Here is a 21,378-nt window from a genome sequence, read left to right as displayed (position 1 = left end):
TGGTAATAACTGTATAGTGCCTGGTGGGTATTAGACTAGTCAGGGGGATCACTTCTTAAATTATATAAATGTCTAACCACTATGCTGTACACCTGAAACTAATTTCAATGATATTAAATGTCAACTGTAATTGAAAAATTAAAGAAAATATTTGTTGAATGGCTGAATGTTGATGAGACAGATCTAACACATTCTAGAAATTTTAGATTGGTTCTTCAGCATAACTGGGTTGCCTGAAAGCAGATGGTTGCATTATTCCTCAATGTTCCTCTCCTGCCTAAGGTTGAATCCTGAACTCTTGTGTGATAACTTCACTGAATTATTTTAGAAAAATAATCGGATATCGAAGCTAGGGGTGTCACCTACCAAATCTCTTCCATAAAGCCACAATATTATATTGGGCTTTTCCCCTGAGATCCCCCATCATTCCATGGCTCCATGATCTGCTTGTGAGTGCGCATATAAAGTATAGACTCACGTTTGTTTGAAGAAGTGCTGTGTAAAGGTTGTGTAACTGTTAGGTGCCTTTTCAGCTCATTAACTGAGTGTCTGGAAATTTCTGAGCCTGTGGTTCAGCTTTCCCTCTACAAAGTGGCAATGTATTTCAGTTTCCTATTTCAATAAAGATGTATAAGAATTACTGTGATATCACTTTCCAAAATGAAAAATGCCACTTGACCACAGGGAATAACTTTGAGGAAACTAAAGACTGGAGGTTGAGAGTCAATATTGCAAGGCAATATTGTTCAAATGTAAGGTATTTTCCCGAAAATAAGACCTAACCGGAAAATAAGCCCAAGCATGATTTTTCAGGATGCTCGTAATATAAGCCCTACCCCAAAAAATAAGCACTAGTTAAGGTCATAAGCCAGATGGACACATTTAGTACATCTGTTTTAACACACGACAGACGTATTGAATTATAGAATAATACTATTAATATTAATTAAATATAAATAAATAATATTATTGACATTAACACTTAAAATAAATGATAATATAAATTATAATTAAGTGTTTGTAAATACCCAAGCAGGTGCCTTTGGACAAGAGGTAAACAGCTATGTAAACAGATGAACTCGAGACTTATTGCTGAATGACCAATCAGATTACAGACACAACACACGAATAACGTGCGCACTTGATAACAAACAGACGTGGTTGTGTCCAATATGAATCTTCATAATTCAATATGTCATGTGTTGTAATGGACGTACTTAATGCACTCGTGTGAAATAAACGTTTTCTGAATTTTGGTGCCTGCAATTTTTCGTCGCTTTTGTGTGGACCATCATTCTTAACTGTCATCATTTTTGTTGCCACTCCTGTCTTGTGAGTCTTCAATTAACACTTGATTTAATGATAGATTTAAAGGGAATAATATTTTGACCCCCAGACAAGGTGAGTGCAAAAAGAAAGAGCTATTCTGTCAAGTACAAGAAAGGAATCATGGAGGACTCCCGGGGCAAGAATCTTATGGCTTTCTGCAAAGAGAAGAAGTTGGATCTCCGAATGATCTGAAAATAGCGAGCAGAGTACAATAACCTCAGTCAACAGGTGGACGAGGGAAATGCTAAGAAGCGCAAGTGTGGATCGGGTCAGCAACCATTATTTCCTGACCTAGAAGACATCATCTGTGAATGGATTGCTGACAGGAGAGCAAAGACTTTGGTTGTGCACAGGGCTGATATTCAAGCATTTGCCGTTGCTATGGCACCACAGTTAGAAATATCCCCAGAAGAATTCAAAGCATCATAACACTGGCTAGATGGCTTCCTTCAGCGATATGAACCGTCTCTAAGATCGACAACCCTGTTCAAGCTGGAAGGACTGAAGTTATTAAACGTGCACTTTCATTCCAGTCCTGACTTCTAAATACCAACTCTCTCACATGATGGCTATGGATGAAACTGCAGTGTTCATGGGCCATGGATCTCAAGCAACAATTGACCAGAGGGGTGCCTCGTCAATCTACATTCCCTCCACTGGTTACCAGCCTGCACGTGTTACCTGTATTTTGGCAATTCGTCTGGATGGAAAGAAAGCCCCACCTCTAATCATCACTAAGGGCAAGAAAGATAAGGTTGAACGTGTTTCAGGCATTTATGTTCTTGAAACCGAAAAAGCCTGGTGCACACAAGCAGTTAAAAGGAAGTGGGTCGATTTAATGCTGCCACTTGTTTTGCGAGATGGCCAAAGAGGTCTGTTGGTCTGGGATTTAGCCAGCACTCACCACGCTAAAGACATGAACTTCCTTGCAAAGAGAAGAATAGATCAAATAATGATTCCTGCAGGAATGACTGCCTGTCTCCAGACTCTTGATATTGCAATAAACAAGCCACTCAAGGACCGTTTGCGCATGGAAGTCAATGACTACACTGAAAATAGAATGGAGAGAAATCAGTGCGGAAACTTTGTGAAGCCTAGTCTGCAAGAGGTCTTGACTTGGGTGAAGAAGTCATGGGATAAAATGACTGACAGCTGTGTTGTGAATGCACTACGAGCAGGCTGCATGGACAGGATGTGCTCCTTTAAGGAGAGTGGGCTGGGCTGGAAGTTTCGATGGCCTACTCACGTGTCTGGCAATTGGTGTTGGCTGTCAGCAGGGACGTCTTGGTTCTCTGGCAAACTCCCTCTCATCCTGCAGCATGCCAGACTATCTTCCTCACATGGAGGGCTCCGGGCAGGGCTCCACTAGGGCCAAAGCAGAAGGCTCTGGAGTTCACATAACAGCAGGTTCAATGGGTGAAGAAATAAATTCCGCCTCTAGATAGGGAGGCTGCCCTGCATCTCTGGTGTCTCTTCCTCTTTTTATAAGGACACCAGTCTTATCTGGTTAGGACCCACCATTATGACCTCATTTAACCTTAATTACCTCCTTAAAGGCGCCATCCCTAAATAGGGTCACATTAGGGGTTAGGGAGCCAACACATGAATTTTGGAGGGACACAATTTGGCCCATAACATCATCTTTGCAAACAATCTACCCAAATGCATTTAGTTATAAACCAATTATAAGATGTTTTACTCCATTTACTTGTTTTGATTTCAGGTACATGATTTATTTCTTCTGGGAAAATAAATCTTTAGGATGAGGCTCAGAAGCCGTCTGGCCACTAACAGTACAGTAGCCTGGCATCTATTGTTACTCTTTGTAAAACCCAAACCACTAGGGTGTTCAGGGCTATCGCAAGCCGATATTCAGAGTGTTGTGGAGAAAACAGAGATTCTGTACGGTACCTGGTCCCACTCATTGCCAAACACCCGGCACTGCTATAACTCTTTGTAATTCAAATTTTACACGAGGAGTTCATCTGTTTTTGATAAGACTGTTACTAATTGAGCAGAAAAAAAACTTTGAAAACATTTTCTTTCTTTCTTTCTTTCTTTCTTTTTTTAATCCCTGTCTCCAGAAATGCTCCAGAGCCCTTCAGCCCAGCCCTGCCCCCACCCCCACCCCACTTTATAGCTTACCCCCATGCCTGGGCACCCGAATATTTTTTAAACATTGGCAAAATGTCTTTCAGTCTTTAATCAAAGAAAATTAAAAAGTGAAAAAATTCTTTAAAAGATTTTGCTTCAATTTTAAGAGAAGAGCATCATTAACAATAAATAAGATTTTTTTACTTTTCTTTTTTAAAAATTTATTGGGGTGACAATTGTTAGGGAAATTACATAGATTTCAGGTGTACAATTCTGTATTACATCGTCTATAAATCCCATTATGTGTTCACCACCCAGAGTCAGTTCTTCCATCACCATATATTTGATCCTCCTTACCCTCATCTCCCTCTCCCCACCCCCCCTTACCCTCTGGTAACCACTAAACCATTGTCTGTGTCTATGAGTTCTTGTTTCTCATTTGTTTGTCTTATTCTTTTGTTGTTTTTGGTTTATATACCACATATCAGTGAAATCATATGGTTCTCTGCTTTTTCTGTCTGACTTATTTCGCTTAGCATCATACTCTCAAGATCCATCCACGTTGTCACAAATGTTCCTATATTATCTTTTCTTACCGCCGAATAGTATTCCATTGTGTATATATACCACAACTTCTTTATCCATTCATCTATCGAAGGACATTTTGGTTGTTTCCATGTGTTTGCCACTGTAAATAAAGCTGCAATGAACATTGGAGCACACATGTCTTTATGTATAAATGTTTTCAAATTTTTTGGGTAGATACCCAGGAGAGGGATTGCTGGGTCATATGGTAAATCTGTTCGTAATTTTTTGAGGAACCTCCACACTGCCTTCCATATAGGCTGCACCAGTCTGCATTCCCACCAACAGCATATGAGGGTTCCTTTTTCTCCACAGCCTCTCCAACACTTGTTACTATGTGTCTTGTTGATGATAGCCATTCTGACTGGGGTGAGGTGATATCTCATTGTGTTTTTATTGGCATTTCTCTGATGATTAGTGATGCTGAGCATTTTTTCATATGTTTATTTGCCATTTGTATGTTCTCTTTGGAGAAATGTCTCTTCAGGTCCTCTGCCCATTTTTCAATTGGGTCGTTTGTTTTTTTGTTGTTGAGCTTCATGAGTTAATAAATAAGTTTTTAAAACTTCCTGAACAACGTGTAGCACTCACACAAGCTATGCTAATACTATGCATATGTACACATTTATCACCCAATATTTTGAAAGCTCCATTGATCATAAGATTGTAAATACATTGTGTTTTCCCATAGTTGCCAAACTTAGCCCCCACCTCCCCCCCGAAAAAACAACAACCCTCTTTTTCTCTTCAAGTTGTCTGTAATCAAGGTCTAAACTGGGGGTGATGATGAGAAATCTGTATAATTTAAAGGTCCACAGACATACAATGCAAGCTATATTTATTGGAGGTTATTTTTAAAAAAAAAAACCATTTTGTTTTATTCAATAGGTTCATCCCTTTATTCATAGGCTAAAACTTTTATTTTGTTCCCCTGTCTTCTTTATTTGTATCACTTTTGGGTGGATTTCTGTAAAAAACAAAACTGTATAGCTTATTGCACGTTGGATTATACCATACTTTAGGGCAATATCCCCCCCCAAAAAAATTGCACCCCTCACTAACTACGGCCCCTGAATGGAGATGCTAAACTGAAGTATACCTGTTGCAAACCCAGCCACCATCAGAAACATTCAGTGATGATAAAGTGTCCACACTTTAACTGAACCTTTGATTTGTTCTACCCAGCACTCCAAGTGCCTATACACGCACTAAAATAACAATCTTCCTCAGGATCAGTACTGATACAAAGGCTGGCTTGTGTTTTCAGCAGTGGAGGCAACCCTTGGTGTAGATTTGAAGTTTCCAAGCGTATTAAGGTGAAGCCAGGGGGCTCAGGACTCAGACTTTCCTAAAATTGGGGGCACCTTGTTCAATTATCAACAGTCTCCTGCCTCTATGCATATGACTGGTCTAGGGCAGTGAACTGGGGCCCCACAGCTCCATTTATATAATCTATATCTATATCCCTATAAATCATGTATTTATTTATTTTTATTTTTTTTAAATTTATTGGGGTGACAATTGTTAGTAAATTTACATAGATTTCAGGTGTACAATTCTGTATTACATCGTCTATAAATCCCATTGTGTGTTCACCACCCAGAGTCAGTTCTCCTTCCATCACCATATATTTGATCCCCCTTACCCTCATCACCCACCCCCCACCCCCTTACCCTCTGGTAACCACTAAACTATTGTCTGTGTCTATGAGTTTTTGTTTCTTATTTGTTTGTCTTGTTCTTTTTGGTTTATATACCAAGTGAAATAAGTCAGACAGACAAAGCAGAGAACCCTATGAAATCATGTATTTATTTATAGACATTTATATATTTTATAACATTATATATTTATAATGTGAAAATTGCAAACTTTAAAGTAGGTAACTAGCTATATCACCTATGATGTGTATTAAATAACACATGTCAATCACAGCAATCCTGTCCTGTCTGACCAGGCCTAAGGCTCCAAAACCATCACTTTGTGCACTGAAAACTGGGCAAACTGTTATTCTCTTAAACACACTTTGCGAAAGGCCTCACTGTTAGGGCTTTTAACTGCTGTAAACTTTGTACTCAGGAGGAGTAAAATTAATAATTTTAGTACACTGAATCCGAAAACCACAGATGTTCGCTGCATTGATGGTATTGGGAGAGCCAGACACCCCACTGTGCCTGTCTTACTGCGACAGAATTTAATTTTATTATCATACTGTCATGCGGGGAGGCCTGTGGGGGTCTCAGCTCCCGCTCCCCACATAAGAACGCAGGATATGGCTAGGCCAAAAAGGAACACCCACGGAGCCATGGGTAGGGGGTTCCTACCACTATAGTCTCACTGGAGGCTGGATTCACACGACATGTGACCTGCTGTCTAGTTTTCTGCTAACCAACCGACTCCCACTCCCCAGTGCAGCTGCAGGCAGTTATATTAGTGGCCAATGGCTCACTGCTTACAGCTGATGGCCAACTAGCCACAGCTGATGGCCATCCAATCACAGTTGATGGCCATTTATTACCTGAGCCAGCACCTTTCCAGGTGAGGCCGAGAGCCTGGAAACTGCTCTCTGGGGCTCTGTCCCCACAAATACCTTCCAACAGTTTTCCTAAAACCCAAACTCAAAGAACGCTTTTTGTTTTGAGGTAACTAGAGAATGAACGAACGCCAAGAATCACTGCGTGCAGGCATGAAAACCCTACTGGGTTTGTGACTGCATCACCCAGCACACCGGGCGCCAAGCCCTGATGTGATCTCACTAATCCCCAACAATAAACACCACCTTCTACCACTTCTACAGGTGAAAAATCTGACCCTCTGGGGTGATATTTGATTCCACCACCCCAAATTCCCCAAAGCCTCTCTTCAGCGGCCCAACACACTGGTCTGTCATCCAGTGCACATGCCCAGAACCGTGACCAATGGGAGTCTGGCGAACGGGAGCGGGGGCGGGCCTATGTCATTCTCGGAGGCGGGGGTATCCTTAAAGAATAGTAAGGTCGAGAATGTGGCCATCCACCAATCAGATCCCACGGCGGCCCCAGCCGGCTGTTCCCACCGTTGAGCCAATTGCCGGCTCCAGTGTGTTGACAACAATCGCAGCGTGTGTGTGTGTGTGTGTGTGTGTGTGTGTGTGTGTGTGTGTGTGTGTGAAAGTGGTTAAGATGGCGGATGTGCGAGAGGCCAAGGGTGTGACCACAGAGAGTGAGGCCCGCCGAGGTGGGTGGGAATCCGAAGGATGGGGTGGGGGTCTTGGGGCAACCGGGATTGCGACATAACCCTCTCCGTTAGGGGATGAGGCAGCCGTAGTATTCCTCCCCCACAAACAAAATGGTATGTTTCAAAATGACCGCCCCCTCCCCAGTGGTACGATCCTGGGCGGACCGTTCCATTTTGCGTTTCTTCCTACGCCCGCTGTGGTCCATTCCTGGCTGCTGCATTAACCATCCTGGGTTCACAGGCAACCCGTAGGACATGCAGACTGGGAAGTGGACACGCCTTGAGTCGTGCACACAGGGGTTTGGGCACTCATGATGTTACACACATTGGGGAGTAGACACCCCTAGGATCATATGCTCATGTGTGGACACGTCTCATGTCACAGGCTGGGTAATGGACACTTGGGGTCAAATATTGGGGTGCAGGGAGGTAGGGAACACCCATCTAGGGAGAGTTGGTGGTGACTTTGAGGGTGTGGGCAGTGAAGGGACTAGGAGGGGACCTCTGGCTCCCTGGCCAGCAGCCACAAATCTAGAAGGGAAGGAGAGGGCTGGCTGACACAGTGATTTCCTGAGCAGGTGGGGGAAGTAGGGTGGGAAATGTGATGGGTGAGACCTCCGAGGTTGGCAGGAAGGGCTCCAGGAACATATCACAGTCTTGGAGTAGTCTGGCCAGGCCCACGGAATGGGTCTCTGAGATGGGCTTTGCAGCAGGGGGAAGTAGAGAGAGTAGTGGGAAGGTGGTCATGTGTTCTGGGTCTCTGACCATCTGCCAATGGTGGTGGCACCTGAAAGTCTGATGGAGGAGGGTGAGGAGAGGGTGGAGAGGACACAGAGAGAATGGTAGGCTGAAGGGATGATAGTTCATGTGTCCAAGTTACTTAGCTATCTCATAAAAACAACAATACGTAATTAGCATGTTAAACTCTGTCCTGATCACTGTACATGAGTTATCTCGTTTAGTCAACAACCTTAACTGCTATTATTGTCTTCACTTTATGGAGGAGAGAACTGAGGCACTGAGAGGTTACCAGACTAAGTAGCTGGAAAGTACCAGATCCAGGCTACAGGGTTCTAGAATCTGTGGTTCTAACCACTGAACCATTCTTATTTCTGCAGGTGTCTCTACTTTTCTGTGCTTACCTTGTCTTCACTCTACCCCCACCAGGACTAGAAATCAGCTGTGGGGACAGAGCCCCAGAGAGCAGTTTCCTGGCTCTTGGCCTCATGTGGAAAGGTGCTGGCTCGAGTAGTAGATGGCCATCAGCTGTGACTAGTTGGCCATCAGCTGTTACCCGTTAGCCGTTAGCCACTAATATAACTGCCATGGCTATGCTAGCAAGCATGGATTGCAGTTAGCAAGTGGGGTTGGAGGGCAGAGAAGTGGACAGCAGGTTGCGGATCATGTGTCTCCTGCTTCCTGTGTCTCCAACCCAGCCGCCAGCGAGACTATAGTGGTACGACTCCCCTACCTATGGCTCCGTGGGTGTTCCTTTTTGGCCTCACCATGTCCTGTGTCCTTATGTGGGGAGCAGGAGCTGAGACCCCGCATGACATCCCGCGTACATCAGCCCCTTCCCTGAGGGTTCCTAAAGCGCCCATTTGCCCTTAGCATTAGTGAACAATGTAAACATCTCTGTGGGAGGGGCTGGCCCCTGCACACTCTGGAGCTGAGTTGTTTTTCTTTCCCCTTCCCCTAGGCATGGGGGTGAAGAGATGACAGAGGGGCCTTGTGGGAAGAGGACAGTAAATCACAGCATAGAAATCTAGACTGTACAATGATTATTCAACAAATACTGGTTGAGCTTCTGCATGCAGGGTCCTGTGCTAGGATGGTGGGGATATGGCAATGAACAAGACAGACAAGGATCCTGATCCTTCCTGCTCTGGGGGTGTGTTGGGAATGCCTGGTAGGCAGATTATGATTGTCAGAGTAATGGGAGTGCCTCAGCATTGAATGGGCAGGGCCCCGAAAAGCTGGGGCACAGCCCCACACCACCAAGACTTGTAACATACATGAATGTCATTCCAGGATGGTAAAAGGAGGCCTGCCCAAAGGTTTCTTGTTAAAAGGGAGCATTGGGTTGGAGAGTTGAGAACTGCTGTTTCTTTACGGTGGGATTGTCCCCAGGAAGTAGCCCTCATGGACATGGAGGACTGTGAGGGGCTGGAAGGTAAGGGGAGGAGAAGGATGGTGTGGCAATGAAAATTCTGCCATCTTGACATCAATTTGGTCTTAGCGGCCTCCCAATGCCTATATCTCCTCCATGGACTCAGTCACACAGTGGGTGATTCGGTTATGAGAGACACCCCCTCTGTCTTCTTACCTACTTAGGGCTTGAGGCTCGATCTTGTAGGCAATATCCTCTCAAAATAAAGCAAAAGAAGCACAGGATATAAACAAGAAGTGACTCTCCATCTGTAACCCCTGGGGGGATTGGCAGAGGGAGGTGGTGAGGGAACATTGGTGAATGTAAGTTATTTTGCTCATCCTAGTTCTTGGGGGTTTCTGGGTATTCACTGGGTTGCTAAGAAGTGAGTTAGAACTTCTGCTCCCAGTTGTGGTGGACTGAATTGTATTCGACCCACTCTCCAGCTGAGAGCAGCCAGAAAGGTTGGACTAATGTATTGTTCTTTCTAAATCTATTTGAAGGTCCAGGAGAGCAAGTAACCTTTGAAGTCATCGCCTCCCCAAATACTGTCATTCAGCGCAATAAAGCAAGAATAGATGGGGACTCATGACAATAAAATGAAAATAAACCAACTCCAAATTATTAATGCAGATCAACAGAGTAATTTAATAATCTGAACATGAAAAAATGGTATTAAGATGATTAAGCACTATTTTAAGATGGAGAAACTCATTCTATTGAGTTTATTTCAGGGTCTGAAATAAAAATCTACTTTAGCTCTTTTATTTAGAGAAAAATTTTAAACCTGTCTGCCACTTAGAAGTAAGAACAGAAAATATAAAGCTTTTAAATGTTAATTTAAACAGCAACCAGCAAATGTGGCAGAGTTTTAAGGCCCCCTGATGGTAGACTTAAAAGGGACAGATATAGGGTCAGAGAGAGAAGGAGTAGGGAGGAGGAGAACAAAAGACAGAGAAGGAGCAGAAGAATTTTATATTGGCCCCCATGTGGCACTTCAGTTTCGGAGCTCACATAACTGGCCTCTGCTCCGTCACTCACAAGCTGTGGATCGTAAGTAAGCTAAGCTTCTGTGGGCCTCAGCTTCCCTACCAGTAAAATGGGGGTGACAGTAGTGCTTCGTGTCATCTGTGAATGTGAAATGAGTTAATGCATGAAAGGCATTTAGCAAAAGCTCAGAAAACACTCAACCAGTTAGACATTAATCCCTCATTCATTCCTTTATGTACTGTCTAGTTTGTGCCAGATACTGGGTATATGCTTGGCACTTAGAGCTCAATGAGTAGTGTTAAAATGAATGAATGCGGTGGCGTTTTAAGGAAAAGCAGGGGCTTGCCCTAATGGACAAGCTGGAAGGTGCCCTTGGTCTGGAGGTAGGAAATCACCTGATGAGTTGTTGGCACCATAAACTAAACAGTGAGGGAGGAGAGGAGAGAAGTTGGCTTGAATTGCTACAAAAGAAGGGGCTTTGAACCTAGGCTTAGGAGAGAAGCTTTGAACTTGTGGTCATGGGGAGCCCAGCAGGTTTCTAGGCAGGACTGTGGGTCCCACCTTGAGATGTGCTATTGACCTTCAGGTACCCAGGAATGGCAGTCACGTCCCAGACCTGCTCAGCTCCCCCAAACTGCTCTATGTGTGCCTGAGAGCTTTGCGTCCCCCCGCCTCCCCCATGGAAGACTGAGGCCCAGGGAGGAGTGGGAATAAGCTAGCATTCACTTGGGCACAGTCTGGCATTATCTGGTACATTTAGAGACATGCAAACTCTCCAGCCCCCTGACTCCCCTCCTGAGAGGGTATGCCTGCGTGACCAAGAAATGTGTACAGGAGCGAACACAGCAGCGTTGCTCCCAACAGCAAAAGCCAGAAACAGCCTAAATATCTGTTAGCAGGAAAATGCGAATAAACAAGTTGTGCAGTCACCCAATAGACTATTATATAGCAGTTCATATACTAAAAAATGAATAACTGCTACAGGCAAACACGAATCTTAGTAACAGACAGAAGGTGTGGAGCATAGTGATGAAAAGTGTGCCCTCTGGACCCAGCCTGCCTGGCATGCAATCTGGGCTCTCCCACTTGCTAGCTGGGGGCTACTGGGAAAATCAATTAACTACTCTGCCTCAGTTCTCTCATTTTCCTCTGTCAAATGGACACGGTAATAGTGTGTGTCCCACAGGCTGTTCAGAGGATTCAAATGAGTATTTACAAAGGGGTCAGAACAGTGCCTGGCATACATGTTCAGTACTACATGAACGTTGGTTAGATAAAAATAAAATATTGAGTGGAGAGAAAGCAAATCTCTGAAGATTACATACTTCAAAAGTTCAAAAGCACTGAAAATGAAATAAAATATTTAGGCATTCATATATCCTATAAAATTCCTTTCTTCAAAAAGGGGTGATAAGTAGAAAGTAAATTGGGAGCTGCGGGGAGGCAGGGGTAAAGGGTGGGGAAGTGAGCTGTGTTGTTGGGGGGTCTCAGGAGAGGGATGGGATCCCAGGTGCTCACTGTGTAATTAAAGGAAACGATTTAGCACAGTAATCCTTCAGCCCTAGGGGCCTTGAACCCTAGGCCCAGGCTAACTGGGTGCTGTGGGGAGGAAGGAGGCTGCCCCGCCCCATGACTGTTCCCCACCGCTGTAGCATGCCTTGCGGAAGTGCTGTAGTGGCCTGGCTCTTGCTGTCAGCCAATCAGAGGGAGATGGGCCCCAGAGAGTAAGAAAGCAGGAGGAAGACATGAACTGGCCCAAAAAATGAGTTTAAGCAGTCAAGTGGAGGAGGGCCCCAGTCTGGTAGAGGGTCCAAACTTGTTCTAGGGAGGAGGAGGCCAGGCCCACCGAGGGGCCCCTGGAGGACTTGTTTCCCTTGTGGTTTTTGTACTTCCTGTTCCCTGCTCACTGCGGAAGTTCCTCTTCTTACCCTGCATTCAGAGCCTAGCTGGAGAGGACAAGGGCAGGAGGCACCATGAGTGGGGGCCCTGCGGGAGGCAAGCCTGGGGGCCGTGGAGCATCGGCGGTTCAGCAGAACATACCTTCCACCCTCCTCCGTGACCATGAGAACCAGAGACTCTTCGAGATGCTCGGACGGAAATGCTGGGTGAGCTGGGGATCACCTCGCCCTCCCTGTCTCTCTCCCTTTCCTCCTCTTCCTCCTCATCTTTCCCATCCTCCCCGTCTCCTCCTTTCCTCCCTTTCCTCTCTCCTTATCTTCCCCATTCTTCCCCTCTCCTCCCCTTTCTTCCCCTCTTCTCCTCCTTTCCTTCTCCATCGTCTCCTCTCCTAGAATCCATTTATCCCCATTCACCAATCCCAGAGAGATCTCCATGTCTGTTCACTTTCTCTCTAGTTGTGGCCCTTCCTTGGGAGCTATGACAGCCGTGGGTAAGGAAGGACCAGGTCTGGCTCCCAGACCCTCTGGTTGCCCGTGACCAGACTGCACTGATCTCCGCTCTCCCTTCCCAGACGTTGGCCACTGCAGTTGTTCAGCTGTACCTGGCGCTGCCCCGTGGAGCTGAGCGCTGGACCAAGGAACATTGTGGGGCTGTGTGCTTCGTGAAGGATAACCCCCAGAAGTCATACTTCATCCGCCTTTACGGCCTTCAGGTGATCCCCACTCCTCACTGGACATGCAAACCAGTTTTCAACCCACAAACAAGATCTGGGTCCATAGCCCTGAACCCTTGGACAGATCAGTGAACCCCTGGACCCCAGAGCCAAAGACTTCATCCAGATGTCAGACTCGGGTTTGCCTTTCTAAGTCTGATCATTGACTCCAGAGTCTCCATGTCACCATCCATAACTCATCACGTATTAGCATACCTCCTAAGTCTAATCTGTTCCACAAACTCCCCAAAAAATGAGAACTGTATTTTTACCTGCACCTTAAATCTGCTCTCGAGCCACATTTTGGGTCTCAGGAATCCCCCATCAAAACTTCTGGAACCTCAGATGTTTGCCTAGCTCCTAAGTCATAAATCTATTCCACAAATCCCCAACCTGAATATGCCGTTGGGTCGAACTCCAAATCTGTCCTTTTAAACCCACAGCCTGGACCTTAGCATTCCTGAATCTGTTCCAAAAACCCCAAGCTGAACTCCCCGGACACATACCTCCCATTCATCCTTCTAAACCCATAAAGATGAACTCAGCATGACCACATCAAGATCCCAGGACCACCAAATACCGAAATCCTAAGCCATAAAACTCTGCTCCACAAACCTCAACCCCAATTCCAAATACTGGAGCCCTGCCTGCCCAAATGAAGGCCCCCATCGTGCGGGTATGGGATGGAGTCTAGAATGGGCTCAGTTTCCTAAGACAGGAGCCCCAAATCCTCAAATTGAAGCCCCCAAGTCCCACAGCTAGGACCCCAAACCCCAAATTCAAAGATCTCACTGCAGTGTGTAACTCCCATACTGTACCCCAATCCTCCACATCTGACCCCTAGACCCCCAACTCTTCTGATGCCGAATTGGAAACCTCCAAATCAGATCCTGGGGCCCCAAATTTGGACACAGGTTCCCTGCCCAGATAACAGAGACCTGCCCTACATGTCTCAGTGCCAGTGTGTTCCCCACCTCTCCAGGCAGGCCAGCTGCTCTGGGAACAGGAGCTGTACTCACAGCTGGTCTACTCCACTCCCACCCCCTTCTTCCACACCTTCGCTGGAGACGTAAGTGACCACCCAACCCCTGGGCCTCAGTTGGGCTGTGGGGAGGAGATGGGAAAAGCGGGGGATGGGCCTGGGAGGCTGTTGACCCCAAGGCGTACGCAGGACTGCCAAGCGGGGCTGAACTTTGCAGACGAGGGTGAGGCCCAGGCCTTCCAGGCCCTGGTACAGGAGAAGATACAAAAAAGGTCTCAGAGGCAAAGTGGAGGTAAGGAGGTCTTGGAGGAGGACAGGGGGTTGGGCAGAGGTGAATGCACGAGTGGGGAGCTGGAAAAGCCCCTCTCATGGTTCTGGTTCCCAGTTAACCTGTCTCTCCACAGACAGACGCCAGCTACCCCCACCACCAGCACCAGCCAGTGAAGGCGAGTCCTCTAGTGCAAGTAGGGGTAATAATGGGCTAGCCCAGGAACCCGTGGCAGGGTTGCGATAGCTCTCTGTCCATTCCATCTTCCCAGAGAGAAGAGGAGGGCTCCCACCCCTGCCCCTCCACCCAGGTGGAGACCAAGGGGGTGAGTGCTGATTCTTCCATGTCCCTGGGTGGTTAGGGTGTGGATGGATGAGTAATTTGGTGGGTGCAGAGATAAGTGGGTGAATGGGTGGTAGAAGGGTGGATGGATTGGTGGTAGGTAGATGGTTGAGTGGGGGGATGCACGGATGGGAGGATGAAAATATAGATAGATATATAGATGTATAGGTGGGTGTGTAAATGCATAGGTGAATTGGTGTGTGGCTAAGTGGATGAATGCATAGATGACTGAGTACATTAACGAATGAGTGAGTGAGTGAGTGATTGAATGAACTGAACACTAAATAATTGAATAAGTGACATAAAATTTCAATCAATGAAAAAAGCAATGATTGAATGAATGAAAGAAGGAAGGAATGAGTGAGTGAATGAATGAATAATTTAATAAATTAGTCAGTGAGCCAGTAAATGAATGAGTCAATACTTAAGTGATAAGCATAAGTGAATGAACAACTAAATGAATCAGTGAATGTATGAATGGTTTGTGGGACCCACCCACCCACTTTTCCATAAACCCTCCTTGGACCCCCTCACCCACTCCCTCCATGATCATCAAGCACACACAGAGATTCCCCCAACATACTTCCTGTCTCTCGCTCCTGTGCTTTGATTGGTCGGTAAGTGGATCAATAGTCTAGTCACCCTATTTTCCCCACAGGCCCAGCAGCTGGTCCACCGTCCCTGGGGCTGGTGACAGTGGACATCCAGAACCCGGACATTACGAGTTCACGATACCGTGGGCTCCCAGCACCTGTGCCTGGCCCAGCTGATAAGAAACGCTCAGGGAAGAAAAAGATCAGCAAGGCTGATATTGGCGCACCCAGCGGATTCAAGTAAGAACCTCTCCCCAGTGGGCCCACAGATCCCTGGGAGGGGGGCAGATGAACAGGTGGGCAGGAGGAGACCTGAGTGGATGGAAGGGTGGGCAGATGGAGGGGTGGGCAGGTAGGCAGATGAGTGGAGGGGTGAGTAGGTGAAAGGCCGGGACGAGGGAGAGGCAAGTGAGGCACCAAGGTTGCAAAATTTACGGAGACAGTCAGTGGCAGTCATGCAAGTACAGTTCACGACTCTGAGAGTGAGTGTACCCTAGGCACCTCCCTTGCCTCACCCTAGTCCTATCCTGGGCTGGCGGGTGAGTAGGTAGGCGTGTAGATGGACGAATGGATGAAATGGATGGGTGGGTTGGAGAATGAATGGATAGGCGGTTGGATGGATGGGTAGATAGGTAAATGGGAAGTGGGTGAGTAGAAAGATGGGTGCGTGGATGAGTGTGTGGACAGATGGCTATATAGGCTGACGGGTTCACAGTCAAGGTGGATGGGGATGGACGGGTGGCCAGACATGTGGATGAATGGACAGAAGTATGTGGTTGAATGGAGACAAATGAGTGGATGGATGGCAAGGTGGACACCTAGGTAGATGCATGGGTAGATGGACAAGTGTGTGTGAGGACAGATCGATAGACAAACAGGTAAGCAGATGTGTGTGGGCAGATGAGTAGCGAGACAAATGTATGATAGATCAGTGGTCTGACAGGTGAACGTGAATGGCTAGGTGGACAAATGGATGGTGGAAAAAGGGATGGGTAGACAGATGGACACCACAAACTATGGACCCCTTCTAATTCCATCACTACTGTGCTCATTCATTCATTCATTCATCCATTCATTCACTTATGGCTTATTCATTAATTCTGGCCCCTCAGAGTCCCTCTGGGCAGGAGCGGGCAGGAGGGCTTCATTAGGAAGGGAGGGAAGGAAGGGCACTGGGGCTTCACTGGGGTCTCTTCACCTCCCATAGACATGTCAGCCACGTGGGGTGGGATCCTCAGAATGGATTTGACGTGAGTAACTGCAAAGTCCCCTGGACCCCACTCAACTCCCACCTACCCTTCTGTAGTCTACCAATCAGACCTACTCCCAGACCCCACTCTTCCCATGCCTGTTTCAGATCCTTCTCTGGGATGGACCCAATGATAATCCATGCTCCTTTCCTTTCCACCTTATTTGCCCACTCCTGCCCTGGGCTTTTTCCTCCCGGGCAGGTGAACAATCTGGACCCGGACCTGCGGAGCCTGTTCTCCAGGGCAGGAATCAGTGAGGCCCAGCTCACCGATGCTGAGACCTCCAAACTTATCTATGACTTCATTGAGGACCAGGGCGGGCTGGAAGCTGTACGTCAGGAGATGAGGCGCCAGGGTGAGTACCCCCTTCTGGACAGCCCCTTCTTCTCCAACCCAGATAGCTGATTTCTAAAAGATACACTGCAGTCACTCAGTCCTCATGGAAACCCTTCTACTGCTTGAATCGGGAGTTGGTCAGTTGGGTACCTATTTTACAAATGAGCAAAACTGAAGCTTGGAACAAAACTGTAATAACAGCAATATGTCATTTTCTCCACTCAGAGCCACTTCCACCACCTCCACCACCATCCCGAGGAGGGAACCAGCCCCCCCGGCCCCCTACTGTGGGGAGTAACAAGGGCCGATCTGGTCCATTGCCCCCTGTTCCTTTGGGAGGTGCTCCACCCCCACCAACTCCACGGGGACCCCCACACCCGGGCCGAGGGGGCCCTCCACCACCCCCCCCTCCAGCTACAGGACGTTCTGGGCCACCGCCCCCTCCGCCCCCTGGAGCTGGGGGTCCACCACTGCCACCGCCACCACCACCGCCACCACCACCACCACCACCACCCAGCTCTGGGGATGGGCCAGCCATTCCCCCACCCCCTCCTTCTCTGGGGACTGTGGGGGGCCTGAGCCCTGGTGGGGGTCGGGGGGCACTTTTGGATCAAATCCGGCAGGGAATTCAGCTGAACAAGGTGAGGACCAACAGGATGAAGGACTGGGGGTCTGGGTCTCTGGGGTGTACTGTGCAAGTCAGGATATTAGTGGTTGGGGGCTGAGACTCATGGGGGTTCCAGGCTTTGGGGGTTCAGTGATAGGGTTGGGAGGCTGGTGGAAGCGGTGGGCTTGGAGCCTTGAAGGGGACTGGGAGGTGTGGGGACGTGGGAAGGGGCAGGGAGAAGTGCTCTCACAGCTCCCTGAGCCCCTGTGCTGCTCTCTGCTTGCTGCAGACCCCTGGGGCCTCAGAGAGCTCTGCACTGCAGCCGCCCCCTCAGAGCTCAGAGGGGCTGGTGGGGGCGCTGATGCACGTGATGCAGAAGAGAAGCAAAGCCATCCACTCCTCAGGTGACACTCTGCCCTCCTCTGCCACCGCGGCTGCCCTCCCTGAGCCCATCCTACCAGGGCCGTGCCCCTGCTTCCTAGGGCTAGTGTTGGCCTAAAAAACCCCAACAGTCTCCATCAATAGTAACATTAGCCCCATCTGTTGATGATAATATTACTAACATGACTCTTGTATCAATCTCCTTTTTGACAATACTAACGCCGTCATTACATAACAATAGTATAGTTACGCCTGTCTTTGACAATAATAGTAACATTAACGCCAAGGTACATCCACATTATTGACATTAATCCCATTTGTTCAGTAGTGTTAACATCAGCCCATTATGTGATGATCATATTATAAAGAACCCCATCTTCGACAGTCACATTAACCCTAATTCCGTGTCACAGTAACTCATTGTGTGATAATGATAACTAACCCAGTCTTTTTGCAATGATGTTACCATGAATCCCCTAGTGTGTCAACAATATTGTCACCAAACAACAATTATGTGAGGATAATATGAACGTCAACTTTTATGTGACAGTAACATAATTAACTCCAACTTTGCCAATAATATTAACATTAACCATAGAGTGTGTCCACAAGGTTAACATGGATCCGTTACATGACAGTACTATAATGAACCTCATCTTTGGACAATATTATCATTAATCCCATTATATAGCAACAGTATTAACATTAGCCCGCTGTAAAACAATAATATTGTAATTTAGTCCACTTTCGCTAATAATATTTAAATTCACCCCATTAAGTGACAAACGTGTTAACATTAACCCTTTGTGTGACAATAATATCCTAACTAACCACACATTTTTTACAATAACTATTAACTTCAACTCCAACTAGAAGCTGGACCCCAATAATAATCCCTATCTTGTCCCAAACAGGAACCCTAACTCTCCCTCCTCTGAGGAGGCCCCATCCTCCTCCAACGCATGGGTCCCAGATCTGATTTCCTAGCAGGAGACCTCAGCCCCCCCAGGGCCCTAAGTCCTGATCTCCCGGGCCGTAGGAAACCCCTTCCCCCAGGGCTCTTGAAACCTCCTGCTCATCCTGAATTCCACTCTGTCTCCCTCCAGACGAAGGCGAGGACCAGGCCGGAGATGATGATGAGGATGATGAATGGGATGACTGAGTCACCACCATCCCCACTTGTTCTGCGCCACCTCGCCTAGCAGCCCCTGCTTGCTGCTTTCCTCTCTTGGCTTCCAGGCTCCCAAGGTGTATTTCTTCCCCATCAATCCTTCCAATGCTATTACCACTGACTGGCTCCCACACTCGCCTTAGCAATAACCAGGGCCCTTTTTATACAACATTTCTCAGTTCTCCTCACTCAAGGATTTTTAAACAAAAATAAAATAGCTGTCTTTCTGTTTCTCTAAATCTCAGTTTGTATACATTACAAATGTGGGAATTTGGGGTCCTTTTCACCCAAGGTGCCTTTTACTCATCTATCCCATTTTCATTTACTTAGCCATATACGTATACAATCCATTCATTCATTTGTTCTCTCAGTCATTTAGCTTTTGTTTCCTTCTGTCCTTCTTTCTTCCATAAACATTTATTCCCAGGCACTACTTTAGAGACTGGGGATAAAGCATTGGAAAAAAATTGACTAAAATTCTTGCCCTTGTGGGACCAACATTCTGGGGTGGACATTCTAGGGGAGGAGACAGAAAAGAGAAAGAATCAGATGGAAACCAAAGATAGTTACAAATCATAAGTACTACATGCTGAGGAGAAATGACATTTAGATAACAGTGCTCAGGGAAAGCCAGCTGGAGGAGTAGCAGTTATGCTGGACCTAAAGAGAGGTCAACTAGGGGAATATTTGGGGGAAGAAGGGCATTCCAGACACAGGGAACAGCTAGTGCAAAGGCCCTGAGGTGGGGAAAAGCTTGGCATGAGCCAGGTGTGGTGAATGAGTGAGAGTTATTTTTTCATTCACTTACATATTTTTTAAAAACCATTTAATCAACACAATACTAGATCAAGAGTGTACTAGATGTTCAGACTTCCCCACTCTCCATGTACATAACAACTCACCCAGGATCCTGATGGGCAGAATCCCCCTCTCTCTCGATATTAAAATTTGGTTCTGCCCAGTCCCCAGTGCAAACCAAGTCCTGGCCAATGACAATGGAAGAGGCAAAGACTTACTAATTAGATAGATCTGCTCTAGAACCCAGGCAAAATGCCTCACTTCTGAGCCTCAGTTTCCTCATCTATACAATGGGGGTAACAATATGTAACAGATTTCCAGCTTGGATCCCACTGGGTCTCCCCTTCTCCTCCTCCAGGACTTACTCTCCAGAAAAAAAAGGAGCAACTCAAAACTGTCCCTGGTGTTTAAAGGTATTTCCAAGGGAGTAATGACAAACTCCTGTACATTAAAACCTAGGGTCGCAGTGCCTACTCCTTCCCATTTCTGAACCTGGTGGATTGAAGATCTCAGGTAGCCTAACTTTAGAGGAGGAGGAGGTGAGAGGGGAGAAAGATAAAGGTGAGGAGGAATCCAGAGAAGGCAGGCTTCTTCCATCTGCGAGATGGAAGGTGCGGGTTGGGGGGTTAGGGGAAGAAAAGAAAAAGCCAGGTGGTGGGGGCAGCTGGGGTGGTGAGGTCGGAGATGTGGCTTTGCCCCATAAAAATTCCCCCAAAGCTGGGGAAGCTGGAGAAGGAGGGAGTCTCAGGTTCCCTTTAATTCTTTCATTATTCCTCACCCTCTATTCAACTTCCCACCCCCGTCCAAGTCTCCAAGGTGGGCATTGAGTCTAGGAAGGTCTTGTCATATCACTTACCCCCATCCCCACCCTCCTGGCAAAGCCCTAGAAATCAGTGTTCAAGGACCCCTTAGGCAGGCTTTGTCCTAGAAAACTTTATAGCACACAACTTCTGAATCCCCAGGAGCACCAGCTAGAGCAGGCACAGACCTGGGACAAATTGCTTGACCTCTCTGGGCCTGTTTCCTCAGTCCTTAAAATGAGGATAGAAAAACTTACTTCACCAGCTGTGGCCAGAATTAAAATAGATGGTATCTGCTAAATGCCTAGTTCCTTGTAGGCATCTAAGTATAAACATTAGTTGCTGCTGCTGTTGTTATTCCTGGGTGTCACTGATTCTGAGTCACCACTGATTATAAAATGCACCATTATTTTCTGTATCACTAAGAAAGACAACAAGTACTGCCAATTAAATTATGACACACCAGTGCATGAGAGATGCAGCCTGATTTTAGAGATGTTAAAAAAAATGCTTCTGGCGCCCTGGCTGGCGATGACGTTCCTTAATCTGCATTCTGGTTCCACATGTATGTTTGCTGCTGAAAAAGCACAGAGCAGGCACAGACCTGGGGTAAAAGGCACAGACCTGGGGTCACTCCACTGGTCACACATGGTCTGTGTACTCTCTGTATGTGTGCTATACTCCAATATGGGATTTACAACAAAAATAGGTCAAATTTGTGTGGCATGTAATGAATAAAACCCTGTATTGGCCCCAGCACTGGGCAAGGAAATATACACACTAGGCATTAATTAACACCGAACAAACAGACACATGGCTGGGAGTAGGACACAGTAATAACAGTGTGGCCTCTTTTGAGGTATCCTGCAAAGGTGCTAG

At 46.8% G+C, this 21,378-nt stretch overlaps 1 protein-coding gene across 1 annotated transcript; it reads left to right on the top strand.

The window, feature by feature from the left end:
* The first annotated feature begins 12,117 nt into the window (after positions 1 to 12,117).
* On the top strand, positions 12,118 to 19,137 carry WAS (WASP actin nucleation promoting factor). Its single transcript, XM_081042880.1, has 12 exons — positions 12,118 to 12,465; positions 12,831 to 12,971; positions 13,954 to 14,040; positions 14,143 to 14,245; positions 14,358 to 14,399; positions 14,493 to 14,546; positions 15,222 to 15,396; positions 16,364 to 16,406; positions 16,608 to 16,761; positions 16,968 to 17,383; positions 17,639 to 17,753; positions 18,837 to 19,137. Exons 1-12 carry the CDS (start codon positions 12,334 to 12,336, stop codon positions 18,890 to 18,892), a joined length of 1,518 nt encoding a protein of 505 aa, XP_080899006.1. The 5' UTR covers positions 12,118 to 12,333; the 3' UTR covers positions 18,893 to 19,137.
* The last annotated feature ends 2,241 nt before the right edge of the window (positions 19,138 to 21,378 follow it).

Source organism: Rhinolophus hipposideros, assembly GCF_964194185.1.
Source record: "Rhinolophus hipposideros genome assembly, chromosome: X".
NCBI classification, from domain to species: domain Eukaryota; kingdom Metazoa; phylum Chordata; class Mammalia; order Chiroptera; family Rhinolophidae; genus Rhinolophus; species Rhinolophus hipposideros.
Note: the sequence above shows the minus strand (reverse complement) of the source record. Positions and strands in the feature narration are given on the sequence as shown.